This window comes from Mauremys mutica, chromosome 10, assembly GCF_020497125.1.
Source record: "Mauremys mutica isolate MM-2020 ecotype Southern chromosome 10, ASM2049712v1, whole genome shotgun sequence".
NCBI lineage: Eukaryota > Metazoa > Chordata > Testudines > Geoemydidae > Mauremys > Mauremys mutica.
The window spans coordinates 28551482-28572899 of NC_059081.1; the positions used below are offsets into that span (position 1 = coordinate 28551482).

At 37.8% G+C, this 21418-nt stretch overlaps 1 protein-coding gene across 6 annotated transcripts in view; it reads left to right on the top strand.

Moving 5' to 3' along the window:
- GALNT13 (polypeptide N-acetylgalactosaminyltransferase 13) overlaps nucleotides 1–19436 on the top strand; it is a 492985-nt gene extending 473549 nt beyond the window's left edge. For all 6 annotated transcript variants that reach the window (XM_045032703.1, XM_045032702.1, XM_045032701.1 and 3 more), the window contains one exon: nucleotides 14790–19436. In XM_045032703.1, coding sequence (XP_044888638.1) covers nucleotides 14790–14930 — 141 coding nt within the window. In that variant the 3' untranslated portion in view covers nucleotides 14931–19436. The remainder of the gene's footprint in view (nucleotides 1–14789) is intronic.
- The last annotated feature ends 1982 nt before the right edge of the window (nucleotides 19437–21418 follow it).

Here is a 21418-nt window from a genome sequence, read left to right on the forward strand (position 1 = left end):
TCCTTACTAGTAGAAGAAAAGATTTCACCAGGAAATGCTATTTGACCACATGGAAACATTTTTCCATCTGGGTGCAACAAAAACGTGTATCCTTAGAGTCAGCAGATATCAGCATCTTATTTTAGACTATCTTCTGTGCCTCAGAATGACTTATGTCTCCATTAGCTCTTTACAGGTTCACCTGGCAGCAGTCAGTGCATACCACCCATTTTCTTGTGGGTATTCAATTTTCACTCAGCCCCTAAGTAGTAGATTCTGGAGAGGACTAATCAGATCTTTTCCATCAGTAAGGTTTCATGGCTTGTGGCTGTCACTTCAGCCAGAGGGGTAGGTGAGCTCAGAGCACTGATGGCAGATCCAACTTGCACCATATTCCATAAAGCCAAAGTCTCATTACATTTACATCCTGAGTTCACCCACAAAGTTGTTTTGGAGTTTCAGCTGAACTAGTCAAACCACTTACCTGTGTTTTTTTTTCTTTTCTGAAACTACACACATCTGAAGAAGAAAGGAGACTTTATTACCTCAACGTGCGATGACCCTTAGCTTTTCATCTGGAAAGGACAAAGCTAATCAGAAAGTCATTCAGACTGTAGCTGAATGAGTCCAAGATCAAGCTACATCTTCACAGAGGATTTCTAAATGGCTCTTGCACTGTATCATACTCTATCTGTTGTCACATCTTCCTCCTCCTCCTGGAGTGAGGGATCATTCTACAAGAGCACAAGCAACATCAATGGTGTCTCTTCAAGAAGTACCTCTCCTGGACATTTGCAAAGTTATTCTTTACGCTACTCTGATCACTGGCATGCAGTTTCATGTGTTTCATGGTCATGTCTCAAATTCTGTACATTTTCTTTCCTCTGATCACTTAAGTCCTTCTCTGAAGACCAGAACCTAAGAAACCTTCCTTCTGCCTCTATTTATGTGACCTGCTTATTGGGTGCATATCAGATGGACACACACACACACACACACACCATGTATTACCCTTATCATACCGTAGGCCACTGGACTTCTAGAGATGAGCCAAAACTAGGATTGTTTTTTTAACTGAATGACACCAGCCTGAACTTGATGGTTTGCCAAATCTGACCACAGACAAGAGATGGGACTGAACCCTGGCCTGTGGGACCTACAAGCCAATACTCAATTGCCCTTTAAAAGAGGGATGGATTAGAAGAGTCAGACCAGGTAAAATCACCATCTGTTGGATTGCCCTGAATTAGGAATTACAGTATTTATCTTTTATTGTAACTGACTAAGCCAGTCTACCAAGGCACTTCCACCCTTTCTTTTCTGCTAGACCTAGGGAATAATCCTTTTGTCTGAGTCATGCATCTGTGTGTTTAGAGGTGACCCAGAAGGTGCTAGAGCCCTTGAGACTGATCCTCAGCTAGTGTAAATCAGCCTCGCTCCATAGACTGCAATGAGCCCAGACTGACTTGCACCAGCTGAAGATCTCGTCCTTATGGGCCAGAGTTTTAAAGGCATATAGGCATCTAAGATGCAGATAGGTGCCTATTGGGAATTTTAAAAGCTTCCCAATTCCTTTAAAAATCTGGCCCTATAAGCTTTAGCAGCTAACAAGTCTGTCTTTGAGGTTATGATTCAACTGGCAGGCTACCAAGTAACTGCTAGAGGTTGGTTTATCACATCACTTCAGCCAAGCCATTGAGTGGGGTCAATTACAATGTTTTATAGCATGTATTTGAGCCTAGCAAAATGCAGTAGCTTAAAGTGATCAATAATAATGGATGCTTAATCAGCGGAAGTGTCATAGCATCTCATACATAGGTGGCAGTACTTGACCTGGTATGCACACCTTTTGAGGAGAAAAGACAAATAAATCGGAGTTTAAATACTGCCTTACAAAGCAGACCAAAGGTAATCATGACTGAAGATCCATCAAACATTAGCCGGTGGACAGGGGGTTTTTCCCCTGAGAACTGTCATCACAGCAAAAAGACCATTAGTTAAAAACTGAAAAGTGATCCCTAAATGCTGTAGTCTGGAAGCATGCTGTAGTACCAGTATCCCAGTGGTCATTGTAACGCTAACATTTGGGGTTACATCTGCAGTTATAGAGATTATTTTCACGTCATATAATTAAGTGAACAGGCAGAGGTGATTGAAACAGGCCCTTTCTTATCTCTACCCTCAAAAAAATGGAGAGTCATCTTGTTTTTTCTTTACATTCACTGAAAGGAAAAAAGAAACAGAGCAGCTTCCAGACAGGATCAAAAGAAACAAATAACCTACTGGAAGACTGAGTGAGTGATTTCACTCACAGACCATCCACCCCAGGTGGCATTTTGTTTGTCCGAAGCTGTTTCCATCCCCTATTGTGAAACAATTGTAATGTTTATTATAACCCTCTTATGCTTGAAATGAAATCCTCATGGCCATGAAAAACACAGAACTGGCATCAAGTATCAGGGGGTAGCCGTGTTAGTCTGTATCCACAAAAACAACAAGGAATCCGGTGGCACCTTAGAGACTAACAGATTTATTTGGGCATAAGTTTTCATGAGTAAAAAACCTCACTTCAGAACTGGCCTGGTTCCAGTGAGAGTGTAGACTAGACACTGTCTGGGCTAGGGACAAGCGCCATCATGGTCCATTCATTGGAAGAATGAAGAGGGAGACAGTGCGGTGGGTCAGAATGGGGTTATAGCCAGGGGGGCCATGAATCGCATGCATGTACTGCCCATAAAAATATATGCATGGAAATATCAGTCTATGGACACTACTACTGGCCATAACATGCAGGCTGCTACAGGTTGGGACTGGGAATTCTGACACCCGCATGCACATGCGTATGAACACAACCTTTTTGTTCAGGCTGCATGCTGTTTCCCAGAAAGTCATCCTCACAGAGCATCATCACTTTGGCTTATCGCGGTTGTCATCTTTATCGGCAAAAGCAGCTCATATAGAAATGTTTCCTATAAAAACCAAACAAAAGTCCAACATTAAATCTTTTCTTTGGAGGTTAAAAAAAATCTTTACCTGCATAATTGATCATAGGGACACAGTTCAATTTTAAAAGCAGCAAAGAGCCCTGTGGCACCTTATAGACTAACAGAAGTTTTGGAGCATGAGCTTTCGTGGGTGAATACCCACTTCGTCGGATGCAGTTCAATTTTAAGAGAGCAACATTCCAAATTAGGGGAGTTTGAGACCACTGAAAACAATAATGGCAGTAAACCTGAAGCTTGCAGACCACCTCTCGAAAAACTTATTCTCCAAGAAGGCTATGCTGGGCTGGGCAATCTACTTAATTTCTAATTTCTTCATGAAGTATACTTTTGTTTATTTGTTCTGCGAATTCAAGCTTGGCAGGAAACTCATTTTATTTGATTTTTTTTAATCCATTATTTTTCCTCATTGTTTCTTAGTGCTGTTATTTCCCACTTCTCAAATAGCACATTAAGATTCTTGTACTCCTTCCCCTATGAAATCGGACTATTTAATTACAAGGGCAACATCACCAACCTGCTATATGCATAGGTTGAGACAAAATAGAATTTCCTAGCTTTCCTTTGGGCTATCCTATAAAATTTAGGCTAAAATACACAATCTAATAAATGTTAAAATGGTGATAGATTTAAATAGATATCTCTCTTGCTTTGTTTTATCATTCTGTATTTGAAGCCAGCTCCGATACTTCACCTTATACTGTGGCTTGTGGAGTCAAGCCAAACCCCATAACTTCTCTCTCCCTCTCTCTTTCCCAAATTAGTGTAGTATCTGAACTTCTCACAATCTCCAAGAGCTCCCGGCATTCCTGGTTTGAATTATTATATAATATTTATATTACAGTAGCATTCAGGCCCATGAAATACATATGAAAAAACACACGAAAGACATCTGTGCTGTGCTCATATAACTGGCAAACACAATGGCATTTCTACCCAAAAATCCCGGTGGCTCTAATGTGTATGGTATCTCTTATAATATATGGAAATATGTACAAGAAAAAAATTGTAAACCTTTATCTATTATAAACCTGTCATACTTTCTGAAAATAACTATATATATAATTATCATTTATATATAGCACATGAATAAAGATTTCAAGATTTTTGTGGTAAATTTGCATCACCTAACATTAGTATAGTATAAACCAGAGATAGGCAACCTATGGCACGCGTGCCGAAGGCAGCACACAAGCTCTTTTTCAGTGGCACTCACACTGCTCGGGTCCTGGCCACCAGTCCGGGGGGGCTCTGCATTTTAATTTAATTTTAAATGAAGCTTCTTAAACATTTTAAAAAATTTATTTACTTTACGTACAACAATAGCTTAGTTATATATTATAGACTTATAGAAACAGACCTTCTAAAAACGTTAAAATGTATGACTGGCACACGAAACCTTAAATTAGAGTGAATAAATGAAGACTCGGCACACCACTTCTGAAAGGTTGCCGACCCCTGGTATAAACCTATTGGATAAGCATTGTATAAACCTAGTGGAAAGATGAGGGATTTACAAAGACTTGTTTTTCCTGAGTCATTGTTTCTTTCATATTTCTGTGCTTCCGTCAGTATGTAGGTAAATGGGAATATAGTTTTGAGGTAAGTATACTAACGCTTGCAATTCCTGTGATAAATTCTAGTTTAGTATCTCCCTCTCCTTGTAGTAGTGTGGTACAAAAGTGACCTTAACTTAGTATCTTTCAGTAGACTGTATTTCAAGATGATAGATCTTAACTTTTCAGTTACTCAGTGTGCAGTACCTATATGTGTAAATATTTTATGTGGAATGCATTAGTTTTTAGAGAGACTGATAACTCGGGTACATCTTCAAAATCTGTTGTTGGTGGAAGATGTACACACAAGTTCCTGTATACTGTGTCAAATTGGTCCCTCAAATTGTTCCCTATGCATGTGTCGGAGAACAGAATTTGGCTGATTATTTGAACATGAAGAGTAGATTTATATATCAAGTCTGCTTCTCTCCAATCAAATGCAGTAATTATGTCCTTTGGAAACCAAAACTGACTTCGCTAAACAAAACCCTATTTAGGGCTTGATGCCTATAGAAGCCGGTAGCAAAGCTTGCATTGATTTCAGTGATGCAAGAGCAAGCACAGGCTGTTCTAAAAAAAAATACATTTTCCCCACAATACAACATAAAGAGTGATAGTGGAGAAATATAGAAGCATATATTTCCAATTAATTTGAGCAACTATTCTTATATTGACTGAATAGTCTGATAAACCTTTGCCGTCATGACTGACTTAACATGCAGTGATGTGTCATTAACTTCACATTTACCAGTGTGCATCATTAAAAAAAAACTATAGCTTTTGCTGAACTGATACTTTGTAAACTTATGGGGCCCATAAACTGAAGTCAATGAAGCCATACTACCTTATACCAGCTTGAGGATCTGACCCATAAATCAGACCTTTGGTAAATTGCAATCTGATTACAATTGATCTAAAAGGACCCATGCATTTTTTGAAAGGAAAGAAAACCCAGATTTTGCACTTCTTTCTTATATTTTTAAAAGTACACATTTAACTGAAAGGAAAACAATAGGGGGAGACACTCATCTGCCGTAAGTTAACATAGCTCTTTTGAAGACAATTGAGCTATGCTGATTTACACCAGCTGCCAGCTCTGACCCTGCTTGTCTGAGAAAATCAAATACATTGGTCTGTCCATTAAAATAATGCATCACTTTTAATATATTTCCTGTTGAATCTGCTAAATATATAGTATGTACATATAAACATGCAATACATTGAAATTATTAAATCTTTTCATTGATTTGTCTATATAACATTGCTTTTCCTTTAATAGAAAAGTAGACAGATGAGAGGGATATGAACATGAAGCAGTGATACATAATGAAACAAAAATTGATCATTCTGGTTACTCAAAGTGACATTATAAGGACATTTGTTCTTAAATTTTCTTTGTGGCCTCCACGTGTTTTATTTTTTACTTTGGAACAAAAATCGGGATGGCTGCAATGAGTTATACATAAAATACTAAGTAACATTTTGTTGTAGAGGTTATATGAAATATAACTTCAAAGAAAGGTCTCAATCAGGACTAGCTGTAATTTCTGTGAGTACTGCGCTTTCTGTTTTTAATGCTAGTACTTTCTATTAATATTAAACTAATTTTAAAAAATAACCTGCAATTACATTCCAGAGCCTATATAAAGTCTATATATTGACTCTCCCAACATACTGTACAGATGTATGCAATGTATATTCAAGACATTAAAAAGTTGCTTTACTGTATTCTACTCAGTTTTATTTCAAGTGACAAAAAATGTAAAGCAGCTGTTTAAACTCTTCATACACAAAACTCTATACAGGTTTCCAAAAGGCTATTGTTCTCTAGATTTAAGGTGCAACTTTTATGTATTTATAGGAACTATTCATGAACATTTTCCTCCCAGTAAAAGTTAAATTCTCTTGTTTGTTCCAAAAAAGGATACCTGTCTTCTATATGAGCTGCACAAACTTGTTGTTCATCCATCCAACAATCTGCAACTCATAAGTTTAGGATCGCAGGATGTTCCCTCACGTGGTTCCCCTCATACCACTTGAGTTTTAAATTTTAGATTAACACAGCACAAGAAATAGAAGTGAAATATTGTAAAATCCACTGCGCTTTGCCTGATTGTAGTCAGAACAGAGAATCTACCTCCCCAGAGGCTATTGTGAGTCTGTGGAGGAAAGGATTGCTCCTTTCCCCACACCAGGATGACAGGAGCTGGGAGCAGTCTAGCAGACATTAGGTTGGTAGCTGAAAGCATCAAAGCCAGTTAGCTGCCTGAGGAGGAGGCAGGGTTCTCTGAATTCTCCAGTGTGTGAACATCCTACCTCCAGCTTTGCAATCACATCAAACCTGGACTCAGTTTGTGTGGGGTCACTGTTATGTTGATTAGCAAATCCCTGAAGTATGAACTCTGCTGGAAGACAGCCTCATGAGTTTGTTATAGAGAGACAACAAATGCTAGCATGAGGCAGAAGGAAATAAATATTCAGTGCATTCATTAAATAGAATAGCATCTCTATCAAGCTCCTTGTTGAGCACCACTGAAATGGTAGAGTATGGGAAAATGTATATTTTTCATAATATCATGATGGAGGATCAATGCCAACATTTACAGTAATTTAATACAAAGTACCAGAGCTTTGTACTATGTCCAGCAAGTGTTCCATAATATGCTGCCTCCTGCAATTTGATCAGGGGATGGACTTGATGCCATAATAGCTCCTTCCCATCTCAATTTACTATGATTCTGTATGGAAATATAGGGGCCAGGAATTGAAATTATGTCTGGTAGTCAAATTCTCCTCATCTAACATTTTTATTTTTATTTGAAACATATGCACATATTATTCATTAAGGACCCACTGTGCTAGGCACTGGACACACGTGCAATTAAAAAAAAATCTTTATCCCAGTCTTGGCATATGATGAGACAACAGGTGGATAAAACAAACAGATGTGGGTTGGGGTTGAGAGAACAAGTGAAATAAGTGTAGTGAGCAGTGGTCTCAGCATGCCACTTGTCCAGCATTGTCAAGGTCTATTATTTGTTCTATTATTTGCGCCTCATGGTAATTGCTCCCAGTTCACTTGCACCAAGTCCTTGCTCCTGCATGGAGCTCTGTGTGGACAGGTTTCTGAGGTCAAGAAAAGTCCCATTGGAAGGGTCTACTGACCCAGAGCTTCATGAAAGATCAGATCCTAAACTTGTGATTGTGCACTTTTGTGTGTGGGTTAAAACTATCCGAGTTTTAAGAATATCCTCCAACAATAGAACAGTGCTCACAGATGCAGCTAGACTTGAGAGTATTACCTAATCATAATTTCCCTGATGTACTGTTATAGAACAGTTTACTAATTTTCTTTTATTTGTTTTTGCTGTCTTCATATTTGCTTTTACAATTTTTCTGTCATGCAGACCCACACCTTTCTTCATATAATCACCCAGTCGTGTCTGACAATAAGCAAAATAGAGGATGGCACCCGTGGTCCCACTGTGGAGACTTGTAATGGTAGCCCTTTGCAAATGTGGATGCTAAGAAACTTCACAAGGCTGGAAGTTTTTAGGAATATTTTTTACAGCCCCACTGATTATTTCCTTTAGCAAATTATTTGAGGTTGGTATTAAAAAAGAGTGAAAGAAATGTATTTCAGTTAAGATTTTCCCTGAATAATGCTGTCTTTCATTTTCTACTTGTTAACTCATCTCACTTCCTTTTTTGGTTTTATATTCATAAATATTCTAATATTATAGAGAGACAAAGTTGATTATTATTAGTTAAATACAATTCTAGATGCGTTAAAATATCTGGGACCAGATGGTAGTTCCACTGATTTTAATGGAGCTTTGATGATTTACACCAGCTAAGGATCTGTATCTTTTTATAGATGTATAGTCCAACATACACAGGTACTACTGATTACAAAAAAAAAGTCTGTTACAGACAAATATGTTCAAAAACTCATATTTATTTTTAAATTTGTTTATCAAAATGTGAGCAAAATGTGTTTCCGTTATCAAAATGGATAATTTAAGTATCCATTTGCCATTGACTGAGTCATAGCAAACCTGCTAAATGCTCCTTGCCTTACTCACCAAGAGGCCCTATTGGAAGTAGCAGGGCCACTTATGTTCATTAACAGGAGCAGGATGTGGCCGTAATTTCTTACATGCCTCCCCAATCCTACAAACATGCATACGCTTGCCTTTAAACATAGGAGTAGTATCTTTGAAATCTCTGGGTGAAGTTCTGGCAAAATTCCCATTGACTTCCATGGAGACAGGATTTCACCCTATCACACTACTCATGTGTTTAAAGTTATGTACCTTGGAGTTTGCGGAACCAGGGCTGTAGTATTTATTCACTCCAACAACACTCCCATTAAAATATATTGGAGTGTTCCCTGACTATAGATTCCAGAATTTTATCCATTTATGCTTAAGTATCTTGTTTTAAAATATTATTTTGTCAGAATCTCGTTCCTGAGATTTAGTCTCTGGAGAAGGTTAATTTTCATTATTGTAAAAAATGAAGATTTTATAGTATACAGTGTTTGTGAGTGAGCAGAAGGCAGACTCCGGTATATGTCCATTAACAAAATAAATGGTTCATTGCAAAAAAATGTTTTGCTATGTAATGGTTTCGCAGTAGTATACTGAAATATGTTTTTTCTCAGTATACTGTATAACAGCTAGGTAGCAAAAAAAAATGCTAAGATTGTTTTTCTCAGTATTGTATTTTTAAAAAATGTCTAAATGTTAATTCACCTTTCATTTAAATGACATTTCGTTGGTATCTTTTCAAATAAAATGATTCATAATAATAATTTCCTCTAAGCGGTTTGATAATGCTTAACTATTTTTCCATCACTTTGATGTTTATAATTACATGCTAGAACTGCTAGGGTAAAGAGATCTTCAATTTTTATTATGTTTGCCATAATGCATGTGAATTGTATGCTCATCAGAACATATTTATTTACATATACTTGATGAGTAAGAAAATACAGAGGCTTGCTCTTAAGCTTGTGAGTGTTTATATAACTAAAGCAACTTCAGTATATTTATTCTGATTCTGGACATTAAAAGGAAAATCCAGACTGGTTTGTGTATGTGGTATATTACCCACTGTAATTGATTGTTTTCCAAACAAAGGAGCTTTTTCTGTAATAGCATTAATAATGATAGAATGGAGAAAAATGCTTTTAGGAGACAATTGAAAAGCTCAATGATATGCTAGCCTTATATGAAATTATACATTGAATAAAAAGGAACAGCTGATGAAGGCAGCAGTATCATTTCTAGGCTTGTTTTCATTTCTGGTTATATTCGAGAACGATCGAAGCTTAATGGATCTTAAAAACATATAAGTGAAATATTTTTAATGCTTTGAAGAGGGTTATTTAATAAACAAGCTACTTCTGTTAACATTACTAATTCTTTCCCCTTGTGATTAGTGAAAGATGGCTTATCTCCCAGCACTGAATGAGTATTAAATGGCCCTGAATGATTTAGTAAAACAGATGTAGGCTTTTCTTTGGGAATTGTATAACAGTTTGTTTTGAACTGAGGAGCAGGCCTCTGGGGAAGCTTTACTTAAAGAATAGACCCAGGAGAAATTACGCACTGCATAAAATGTTGAAATGTGACATACGTCAATCCAGCATGAACTGTAAAGTAATATTATCTTCTGCAATATTGTGGAGAGATGTTTGGGTAATATAATTACAGCTATTGCTCAAGTTTTAAGAGAAAATAGCATCTTAAAAAAAAAGTTTTAACAAACAGAATTGGCAAGGATATACTGAAATTTATATCCATTGTCAAGGTACTGTAATTGACAGCATGTCACTCTGTGGTTCCTGAAGGCCACCTAAGGAAGGTGCAGAATATGATACAAGTCTCTGGGTTAAAGACCATTGGCTACAACTTCATTACTGTGATTAACCAGTAAATAATCCATTATTTATTATTAACTTGCAGCTTAAATCCATGAGGTCCCTTAATCAATGTGGCCCAACATGCCTACGAGCAACTCAGTGGCCCAGCTTCCAGAGATATCCTACTCCATACCAGAAGTGTCTCTTTTTACAGTTTTGTCCTATGAGGAGAATTACATAGCTGGTATTCATTCCTGTACCCAATAATAGGGTCCATAAATTGCCACCAATTTTCCAGCACTTTGTGTCCCAATACAAAGCTGGATGCTGTCCCACAACATTCTCCTGATGCTGTGTCAGCTCACCTGGACCTTAACACATTGAACCTGAGTTGTGAGGATTGCCTTTGGCCTTGGAAATATCGAGGGTCCCTAGAACTAGGCTCGGATTTCAGCAGGGCTGACTCAGCCCATCATATTTCTGAGGCAAATACACTGAAAATGCAGTTTAATGTGTGAAGGTCTTTTAGATAAGACTTTAAAAACAGGTTTTAACTGCTTCATATGGACACATAAGCTCCCATTGTATTTCTTGTATGACTAAGGGCTCTCCCCTGGGTGGTTGGCCAAAATTTCCCATCCCTGCCCCTCAACACACACTGTTTCATTGCTCCAGTTGGTTGGTAGTCTCCCCTCTGTGACCCAGTGTTGGTGTATGAAAATGCTGTGTTTTGTAAAGCACTTTGGGAACATTAAGGTTGAAAAGCCCTTTGAGAATGTAAAATATTATCGGCTGTTGGATTTTTATTAAGCAGCTTTTTCTGAGGTGCTGCAGGCATCTATGAGATACATTGGTTACCGTTGTAAGAGCTCTTGTACACTGATTACTGCATAAGACAGCATACAATATGCAAACTTCCAGACCGCAATTTAGATGTAGCTTTGGATGATTTATCCACCCTCTCATTTAAAATAAGACATAACAACTTATTCAAAGCTTCGTGTGTCCTTTTCTGGGAAGAAATGGTTGAGCAGGGTCATTTGTTTCCCAGGATAAGTTTTCATGGCAAAAAAAAAAGGTGTGTTCTTAACTTGTTGGCTAACTTGCATAAACTAACTCAGGTTAAAATAGCAGTGAAGAAACAGCAATTCAACTTTTAACTTATGTTAGCAACTTGAATTGAAGCCTGTAGGGAAGGTGGAGGTTGAACTCAAGCTACTAAACTAAGTTCGGAGCCGAATTGCTGAGTCTTCACTGCTGTTTTAACTTGTTAGCTAACTTTTGGGGGGAGGAAAGGGAGAGTGAGTACATATCCTCACATTATTCTCTCATTTGGGATTGTCCACAAGTCAGAGTCACAGTCAGGGCCAGCTCCAGGCACCAGCTTATAAAGCAGGTGCTTGGGGCGGCAACTCCGGAGCGGGGAGGCACTTTCAGGTATTCGGCGGCAATTCGGCAGAGGGTCCCTCACTCCCGCTTGGAGCAAAGGACCACCCGCTGAATTGTTGCAGATCGCGATCGCCCCTTTTTTTGTTTGGCTGCTTGGGGCGGCAAAACCCCTGGAGTCGGCCCTGGTCACAGTAGGGCTGATTTTATTCTTAGGGAAAGAGTTTTGCATGGCCAAAACACAGAGCAAATTCCCCATTTGATTCACAGCTACTGTGTGTTTTTTGATGTGTTGGCCACCTTCTAAAGTTACATTTAACAGGAAGAATTTGGGGCTAGATTGTGCATTTTGTGCACTTTGAGCAAGGGCCATTACATAGCAGCATCAGCTCTGGAGGCATCATATCTCAGAGGAAAAATTCCTCCTGGGCACCTTGGTTGTGCTGTATGTCAATGACTGGGATGTGGGTGGTGCAGCCTAACGGCTAGACCCAGCATTACGCCTATGGGTTAGAGCTGGCATCTGAGGCCAGATGACAGAGTTGAGGATAAGAACTGGGTTACCTGGAGTGGGATGACAGAGAACAAGCAAGGACTATCACAGCCACAGGCAGATGTTTTGAGCAGCCACTGAACTGCTGCTGCTGGGCTTAAGAGCCAGTCTGCTGACTCTTCCAACCAATCAGGTGGTGCAGCCAATCAGGCTGCCTACTCCAGGTCAGCTGTGCTCCATAGATTGCCCAGAAACTTTGTGTTGCAGACTGGGTGCACTGCAGGCCCTGATTCCTGACTGTGTGTAGGGAGGGATGTAATTTGCTACAGATCTTATCAAGCTGCAGTTTATTCCCTCCCTCCCACCCATTGGGCCAGATAACTCTGCTAACCAAATCCATTCTCACTTGCTCCTGTGGGGAGCATATGGCACATGACTCCTGCACTCTCCAATGCCAAGATCTTGCTAACCTTAACATGGTGATATAAGGAAAGAATCCCTAGCCCCTGTTTCCATGTGTGGCCTCATTAGGGCTAGTCACAATCTATCCCTTAGCTGGTACATGCTTGAATGGCTCTAGCCTTGTTTGATCACATCACATAAGCATTTCAGAATGCTCTATACAATCCCATGGAGCAAAGAGGTGGAGGAAGCCTTTACATTTATTTTCATAAACTGAAGAGAACTTCTCTGTCAGGCACTTCAGCAAACAGGGGGTCTTTTATTGGGGAAGTATTGAGTTCATAATAAACACTAACCTTGAAAGGCCCTTGATAATTAACAATACACAATATAATGATTGGTCTAAGCTAGAGAACTCAAGCTTCTCTTCAGTAAAATCCTTCTCCCATCTCCATGCTGATTTCTGGGGGAGGAGGAGGGATAGGATTCTATCCAATAATCCAGTGTTCCAATAAGCTCTGGAGCAAGGCACTTGAATAAAATTTACATTTTGAATGTGCCATTGCTGTGGGGGACAGCTGAGTTTATGTTTAATCTCTTGGAAGGACAGATTAAATTTCACCTTGGGTCATATGTTTGACACTGCTGTTCTACAACATTACGGTCAGGGGTTGCTACTGTACATTTTAAAATATGGATTATATAATTCTTCTGCAGATGAGAAATTTAGGATGTCTTTATGTGTATGCTTGAGATAAAGGTTTACTTCTGAAATCTGTGGATAGAGTACTAGGTGTTTCAGAACTGGTACCAAGTTCTTTAGTAAATACAAGAGTTTCCTAATGCTTTGTTTTAGTCTCCTTTAGTTCCCCCAACAAAGGAAATATATGATCTTTGGATAGGAAGATGCTGCATATTTTTAAAAGAATGTGTACAGATTTGAAGGGAAAGGCTACCTGTTTTCCTTAGGAGGTACTTTAACACAGCGCCTCCAGCACGTGGTATGCTCACTCATGTAACACACTTGAAGTGTACCTACTTTTTCTCTTGCTCACGTGTATGTATGTGTATAAGCAACATTGTACACATGGTGTTGATTTGATATGCTATGTAGTAAGACAGAAATCAAATACAGATATGGGTGCCTCCCCAAATAATTTCCATCTCACTCAGAGTTCTCCATTGGCACCTTCCTGTGAATGGGGTTGTGAGGGGAACATTTCCTGGACAGAATAGGCTTGAAGCTATACTGCACTTCCCTGTGACTGCTGTCATGTCTATGTTAGGTCCAGATCAACAGTGTGTGAAATAAAGAAATCTAGTTCCCTGCCATTACCTTGACTAACCGCCCCATAACCAAAGACCTACCACAATCACACCAAGTCAAATCTTGGGGCAATTCAATTTGGACAGCACCGCAATCCAGAGACATTTTACCGTGGCCTGTTGAGGAACTCTGCTGACTCTGGGGTTCTGCTCAGTATTATATTAGTGCTAATCATTTTAGTGCACTGTGATTGTATTATCAAATTTTTTGAGACAAGAACTAAAAAATATTTTAAGGATTAATTTTTTGGAAACAATGGTTGACTGTTGATGTGTGTAAAATCCACCCTCAGTTGCACACGCTATAATCCCCACAAATGTAAAGGTGAGGAATATGGAAAGGGGGGCGGGGCAGGACTTTGGACTGGACATTTGGACCTTTGATTCCTTGAACCTAAACATAATTGCTTTGTAATAATATTCACTTGCACTTAATTTGAACTTTTTTTTACACATACATCACAGTTCCTCACTCCTTAAATGGCATGGCCTTGACATACATCTAAGAAAGGTGAGCCCATTATTTTAATCAGAAATGTGAAAAGTGGCATGATCCAGGGTGTTGGTGTTCACTGTGTCATAGAGCTGTACATGTGGTAGTGGTTACTTGGTGGTTGACGCACAGTTTGAACAGGGACATTTGCTTTAGGATGAAACACTCTTTTCTTGTGACTGCTAAAGTAGGTTAAGATTAAAATTATTAAATATTCAATTCACAACATTAATTCTCTTTCGACAATTATTTCATTAATTTTTTTGTTTGTTTGTTGTTACAGCGGCTCACATTGCGGCATGTCAACAGCAACCAGTGTCTCGATGAGCCATCTGAGGAGGACAAAATGGTTCCAACCATGAAAGACTGCAGTGAAAGTCGTTCCCAGCAGTGGCTGCTACGTAACATGACCTTGGGTGCCTAAAGCTAAAGAGACTTCCCATGTTCCCTCAGACCTTGCAACATGTCTAGGCTTTCATTCTTCACTTATTTGAATCAGAAGAAAGGATATTCCTTTTCCTTTGTTCTTGGTGAAATGAAAGGCTTTGAAGCCCTCTTAGAAGTCAACTGTCAGAGCAAAGTCATTTGGTTTTTTGCTTGTTATGGCATGTTTGCACATGCCCCTTTGAAAGTTGTGTCCATTCAAAAGAAGCACATTGGAAGCTATAAATAGCATAATATATGCTACTATCAATACCAGATGCACTTGGAAAAGTATTTCCAGAAGGACCTTTGAGCCTAATCTCAAAAGGTTTGGGGGTTTTGTTTTCTGGTTATGTCATATAATCTTGCTTGAAAGTGACCTGATGTAAAATGCCTTATGACTCTAACTTATGTTGTGAAAGATTATATCAGTTCCTTTATAAATTTAATGTATTTGTTCTGGCCCTCCATAGCAACATGACAAGGATATTAGTTGCTCCCTAGTGTCATTTGATACTCAGTGAAGTATTAAACTGAAAGGGTTACTGAGCAGTAAATTTACTGTACATAACGAATGTTTCATGTTTTGTGCCAGGAACAATGAAATCGCTATACATAACAGTTCTTTATAAACGCAGCAAAACTGAACAAAGAATACAGAAAGAAACTGATACTATATAATAAATGAAACTTCAGCAAAAAAGTTTGAATGATATTAAAGAGAGTGGGCAACATACATGAGTAACCCAGATTAATGCAAATTGAAATTGCCCATGTATCCTCTACAATAGGAAGACAAATCACTATGGGCCTCATTTACCTGTGTGCACCTCCATTAACCCCAAATGGTTGCATGGTCAGAGAATGGAACTGGTAGCAAAATTTTGCCATCTGAGTCAAAAGTTAGGCTGAAGCTCAATCTGTAGCCTCTGGCTTTGAGCATAAATATCTCAGCAGACTGCCTAATGTATACAAGGCCGTCCCAAGTTTGGAGATCCCCACAATAACTATGTACAAAGGGACAGGCTATGGATGGAGTTTGAGCTCTAACTCTGAACTTCCTTGCTTTAATAGGTTTATGATAGATGCTTATTTATATTTTAAAATAATAGTTTGTCTCTTAATTTCTTTTCTCTTTTCTTAACATGGATATTAGAAATGTGCTGCTGATGAGCAGTAGTATCAAAGGCGTCATAGGAACCAATACCATATCAACACACACAGTAAGAGTTTGCGAGAGTGGTTTGTGTTGTTTTAATACATGTTCATAACACAGACATTTAAGCTAATCCTTCTAGTGCGTATCACCACATAATGGATCTGCTATAAAAATGCTTGCATTCTGTGCAATAGGCTTAATGTATGTCATTTGCCCAGGGGCATAAGGGTCATGGGAGGTCCCAGCATAGCAGAACCAGGAACAGAGCAGCAGCCACAGAAGGGCTGCTGAGCAATATGGCAGCATCCTACCCAGGAATAGGAGATAGATTCTATCCCAACCAACCACCCACACTTCCCCAAACACCGGCTGTTGCATTGTGTTGGGAGCGGGAAGATGAAACTGACTTCATTTTCTGTGTACTGGCTCCTTTGGCGAATGTATATTACCAGTACCATGTATTTGCATACTATGGATTGATATTTCATGCGCATTTTCTTGATATGGATCATTAAATGAATACCAAATGCATATTAAATTTGAAAAATCATTACTATACATACACAGTAGCTGCTTTTCAAGCCCTTATATCTTGTCTTTTTTTAAGACACACACAAATTGTTCACATTATAGCTTAACAGCTATCAAAACTGAACAGGGCTATAATTTTACTACATGAAAGGAACATTACAAAATCACAAACAAAACCATTTAAATTCCAAGCTTAATGCAGAACAAATTATTGCATTTTTCAATCATCGCCTTTCAAAGGTTTGTTGGCCCCTGCACACCCTTATTTCGAAATTCATGCTGATAGATCACTTATTTGGCTACTTACCTTGATAGTGCCCCTGTAACAATAGTGGTGCTGGTGGGAACTACTATCATGTCTGACACCGTTTATCAATGTTAGAGGAGTGCATATGGTAGTTCCTGCCATCTTTTTTTAATCTCTAATATTCTTATTAAATAATATCTCACTTATCTAATTGCAACTTGTAATGGTTGCTAAGTGCAGTTGCACTGCATATTTCTGATTGGAGAGTAATGAGAGAATGGTACAATATCTAAATTGATTTCAAGAGTAGAGTCTCAAATACAGATCATGAAACTGTTCGACCTTTCTTTGCTAGGCATGCAGTACTACAGTGTTTAATACCTTTTTATCTGTATAAAGTGGATTGTGGCAATGAATTTGGACTGTTATACTCCTTGATTACAGTTGATGCACCTTTATTATATCAACAACTGCACTGCTATATTATATACGAGCTGCTTGACTTAAAAAAATGTTTGTTTTATTTTATACTTATTGATGGATAATGACACTGAGTAGCATGTTTAGAGCAGAAATGTTGTTCAAAGGCTTGTCAGAATTGCATTACAGCTAGAACTTAGGCCTCATGCTGCAAACACATACACATGTGCTTAACTTTACTCGCTGTGAGTATGCCATTTGACTTCAGTGGGATTGAGCACTAAATTTACTTCCTACGTAAGGAGTATAGGAACCAAATAAGCCACCAAAAAGAAATCTAATATAAGCATGAGGAGAGATGTCCTGCCACTCACCAAGTGACTATTGTGTTGGTCTTGAGAGACTCCAGGGCCATCTTAAATTCTCATGCAATCTGAGTGGTGGTTTCTCAGCTTAGCAATGCTATTTCATGTCCTTAGTACTGAGGCTAGTATAATGAGCATAAGACTAGGAACATTCTGGGTTCTAATTCCAAATCCTATTATTGAATTCCTGTGTGTCCTTGGCAAGTCATTTAGGCCAAAATTATTCAAAAGTGGTGGTTAATTTTGGTTGCATAAATTTGTGGTGTCCAAAGGGAATACCCACAGATTGAGGCACCCACAATTAAAGGACATTTTTGAAAAAAATAGGCCTTAACCTCTGAATCTGTCTCCCCATCTGTAAAATGGAACTAATTCTTCCCTACTTCCCAGGGTCTTGTGAGGATTAACAAATAATGTTTGTACAGTGTGTTCAAATGTAAAGAGCTTTATAAATGCTGATTATTATTATTATTACTATTAGCGGAACAGTAATTCCAGTCCTCATATTTTCCAAAAGTTGCTTTCAGGGAATGAAAGCCGGACACGAGGCTAGAGCAACACGTTAAAAGCATTGAATGAAGGCATTTTGAAGGGCAGGTTATTACTGTAAATAGGGCAAAAGTGCTGCAGTTTCTCATTACCCCATATCTTCAGGAGTTACTTGGGGAGGAGGGGACTGTTGTAAAATATGAGAACAAGTTAAATTATAAGACAGATTGCGTTAGTTTTGACTGGAAGGGTCGTTCTGGACTGATGGAATGTCTTATTCCTTGGAATAATTTTTTGTTAGTTTCTTTGATTTTTGTTCTACTACAAACTAGTATGAATAACATATCTAAGAAAGGACAAGTACTGTATGTACTGCTAACCTATGTATTCTGAATTTTGCACTTGAAAGCAAAGATCATATCTGATCACATACATTTTAGTTGCATCTGATTTGTAGATGCTGAATACAGTCCTCACATGAGGCAATTCTTTTTCAGATGCTTAAGCTTAGAGCTATTAACTAGATTGTATTGTTTTCACTGGTATGAACAGTGTGGGGAAATAAAAAGAACTTAAGTGTTGGTAAATGTCAGAATCCATAAATCCTTATGCATTATGTCCATCATTTGAAAATCTTTAATGCCCATAATTCAGCAGGACATCAAAGATTTAATTAGCTATTGTGACAGCTATCACTTCAGAGTTCTCTTTGTGTACCACTAACCATGGTTCTGTTTCCTGTATTGCAATATAGGGAATAGATAAAGTTAGCTGCTATACTGTACAATATCTGAACACATCTGGTAAGATTACACCATGTTTAAACTGCTACTAAATATAAGCTATTGAATGATCTTAAGGTGTTGAATGAACACCAGCAATGTGTTTTAACTAGGTTATGTGAATTTTAGTGTCAGTGTTTTTCTTACATTCAATAACTTCTTAAATCAAGTCTTGTTCATATATATATTGAAGCCCCCATTTCATTCTCAAATAGCATGTGTTCAGGAGAGCTTGATAAGTGTGTTTCTTTTCAAAAAAAGCCATTATGATTTTAAGTATACAAAATCTATCTCTATTTAAAAAGGAAGTTATCTATAAAGTATGGACTCGTGTAATTTCTGTTCTCTGTGAACTAGAAGAGGTTGGGATGTCAGTTTATTTAGAGGACTCACTTATAAAGCATCCTGAAGAAGTGCTTGAGACACAAACTCAAATTAAATTTACAAAGGTAGATTGTGGATAAAGAATTACACATTTTAAATGTTGTAACAGTTATTTAATGGTCTGGTACTCTTTGCTGTAAATTTAAATATTTATACATTTTTGTAGAATAAAAAATACCAGTTTAGTTTTCTTCTGGTGTATATTGTCTTTTGATAGCTGTGCAGTTATGTCTTTCGTGTTCAATTGTTGATCTATATTATGAACTAGACTATTTTCAAATACATACAATTTACTTTGAGCTCCTTTATCCACATCCTAAATTTGCACAGAAATATCCAGAACGGTTATTGCTATCTGGGTGTACAATAAAGAAGTGCATAGGAACTGTCTCAGTCAAAAATGGCCAGCACTGTACATGTTATACTATCCAAGACCCCACTCTCTGGAACCTCACTCTGACATGGAGCTCCACTGTCATTGGTAGAGCTCAGCTCCAGGTTCAGCTTGCACCATCAAAGCACAGTGAACTCTCCACTACATGGTCCATGATTAAAATTACAGTAGCACCAAAATAAAGGAATATATAAAAGTGTGGGTCAGACCGACCAATTCTTAATAGATCAGGTTTCCTAAATCCAAATTGCATGACACATCCTGTTCATATATTTAATCAAATGTACAATTTTCAAAAATTCTGTCAATGGGAAGGAAATAGTTTTCATCCAAATGCATGTGTTATTTCTCATTTCTTCTGGCAAAGGACTGAAGGGACCAAGCTGGACAATCTTATACCACAATCATGATTGCGGATTCATGATGCTTTTCATCCATAGCTCATAACAATACTCTCTGATTACAGAGAAATAAGGGAAATCTGGAATCTTTTTATACTTAAAGTAACAGATATTCAGTATAGTCTATGTTAATGACCAGAGGTAAAAAATCAACATTTTGAATGGTGCATTGACAGGGTAATTTCTAGTAAGAGGCAAAGAGAGAGGCTATCAGAAAAAAAAATAAAGAATTGGTGAATAAAATCAAAATTAAATCCATCTCAGGAGACCAAGAGAGGAAGAATATTAATCCAGTTAATATTCTCCTACTTCTGTAGAGAAAGTGATTCATAATAAATTTCAGGAGGAATAATGGCAAACCATTATTAGATTATTTTAAATTCTATTGTGAATTCTAATTGCTTGATTAACCCAAATCTCCCTGAATTAATTTCATGAAATATCAAGGGAAAGTGATACTTTTTTTTTATTTATTTAGCTTTGATCACCAATAATTTGAGTAATTTATACAAAACTGCTGAAGATTTTTTAATAGGAGCAATTTCAGAAATGGATTTAACAAAAACATCCTTCTTTCTGACTCTCCCTTTGTAGTGTAATATGCAGACATTATAAACTGTACTGATTTCTTCTTAGTTTATCATCCAAGATATCTCCCTTAATGCTGGCACCCTTGTTTATGAAAATATAGAGGCAGAAATATCTTTTAAACAACTCTTTGTCAGAATTCACCACCATCAGTATTTTCTCATTCTAAAATTATCTAGACTGCCTCAGAAATAAATAGATGAGTAAATATTTCTGATGAATGCTTGTTTATATACAACATTCAGCACATCTATGAGATTAAAAGATGATTTTGAAACCACTACAGTGATTATGAAACTATTTTGTAAAGATGCAATTAACTGTAGGGCTCGTGCTAATTACAGTATGTGAATTGATAGATGATTCACCAGATAATCTATTTGTGAGTAATGAATGCAGAAATTGAGGTATGTTTCTTTTCTGCTCTGCACTCAAAAAGTTAATAAGTTAATACTAAAATTAGAGAAGGAACAACAGTCCACAATTTGTTTTCCTTAATAAAAAATATATTTTCTCTTGTCCCGGCACAATGGGCCAAATTCTGAAGTCCTTATGCTGGCAAAACTCCTCTGGGGGAAAATCCCTGAGGGATCAATGGAGGTGAGGGCACTCAATAACTCACATGATCAGGTCCCTATTCCACAGACACTCTCCAGGTCTCAGAATTCAGTCCCAAAACTTATTTTAATAGGAGTTTTGTTGAGTAAGGTCTGAAACATTTCACCCTAA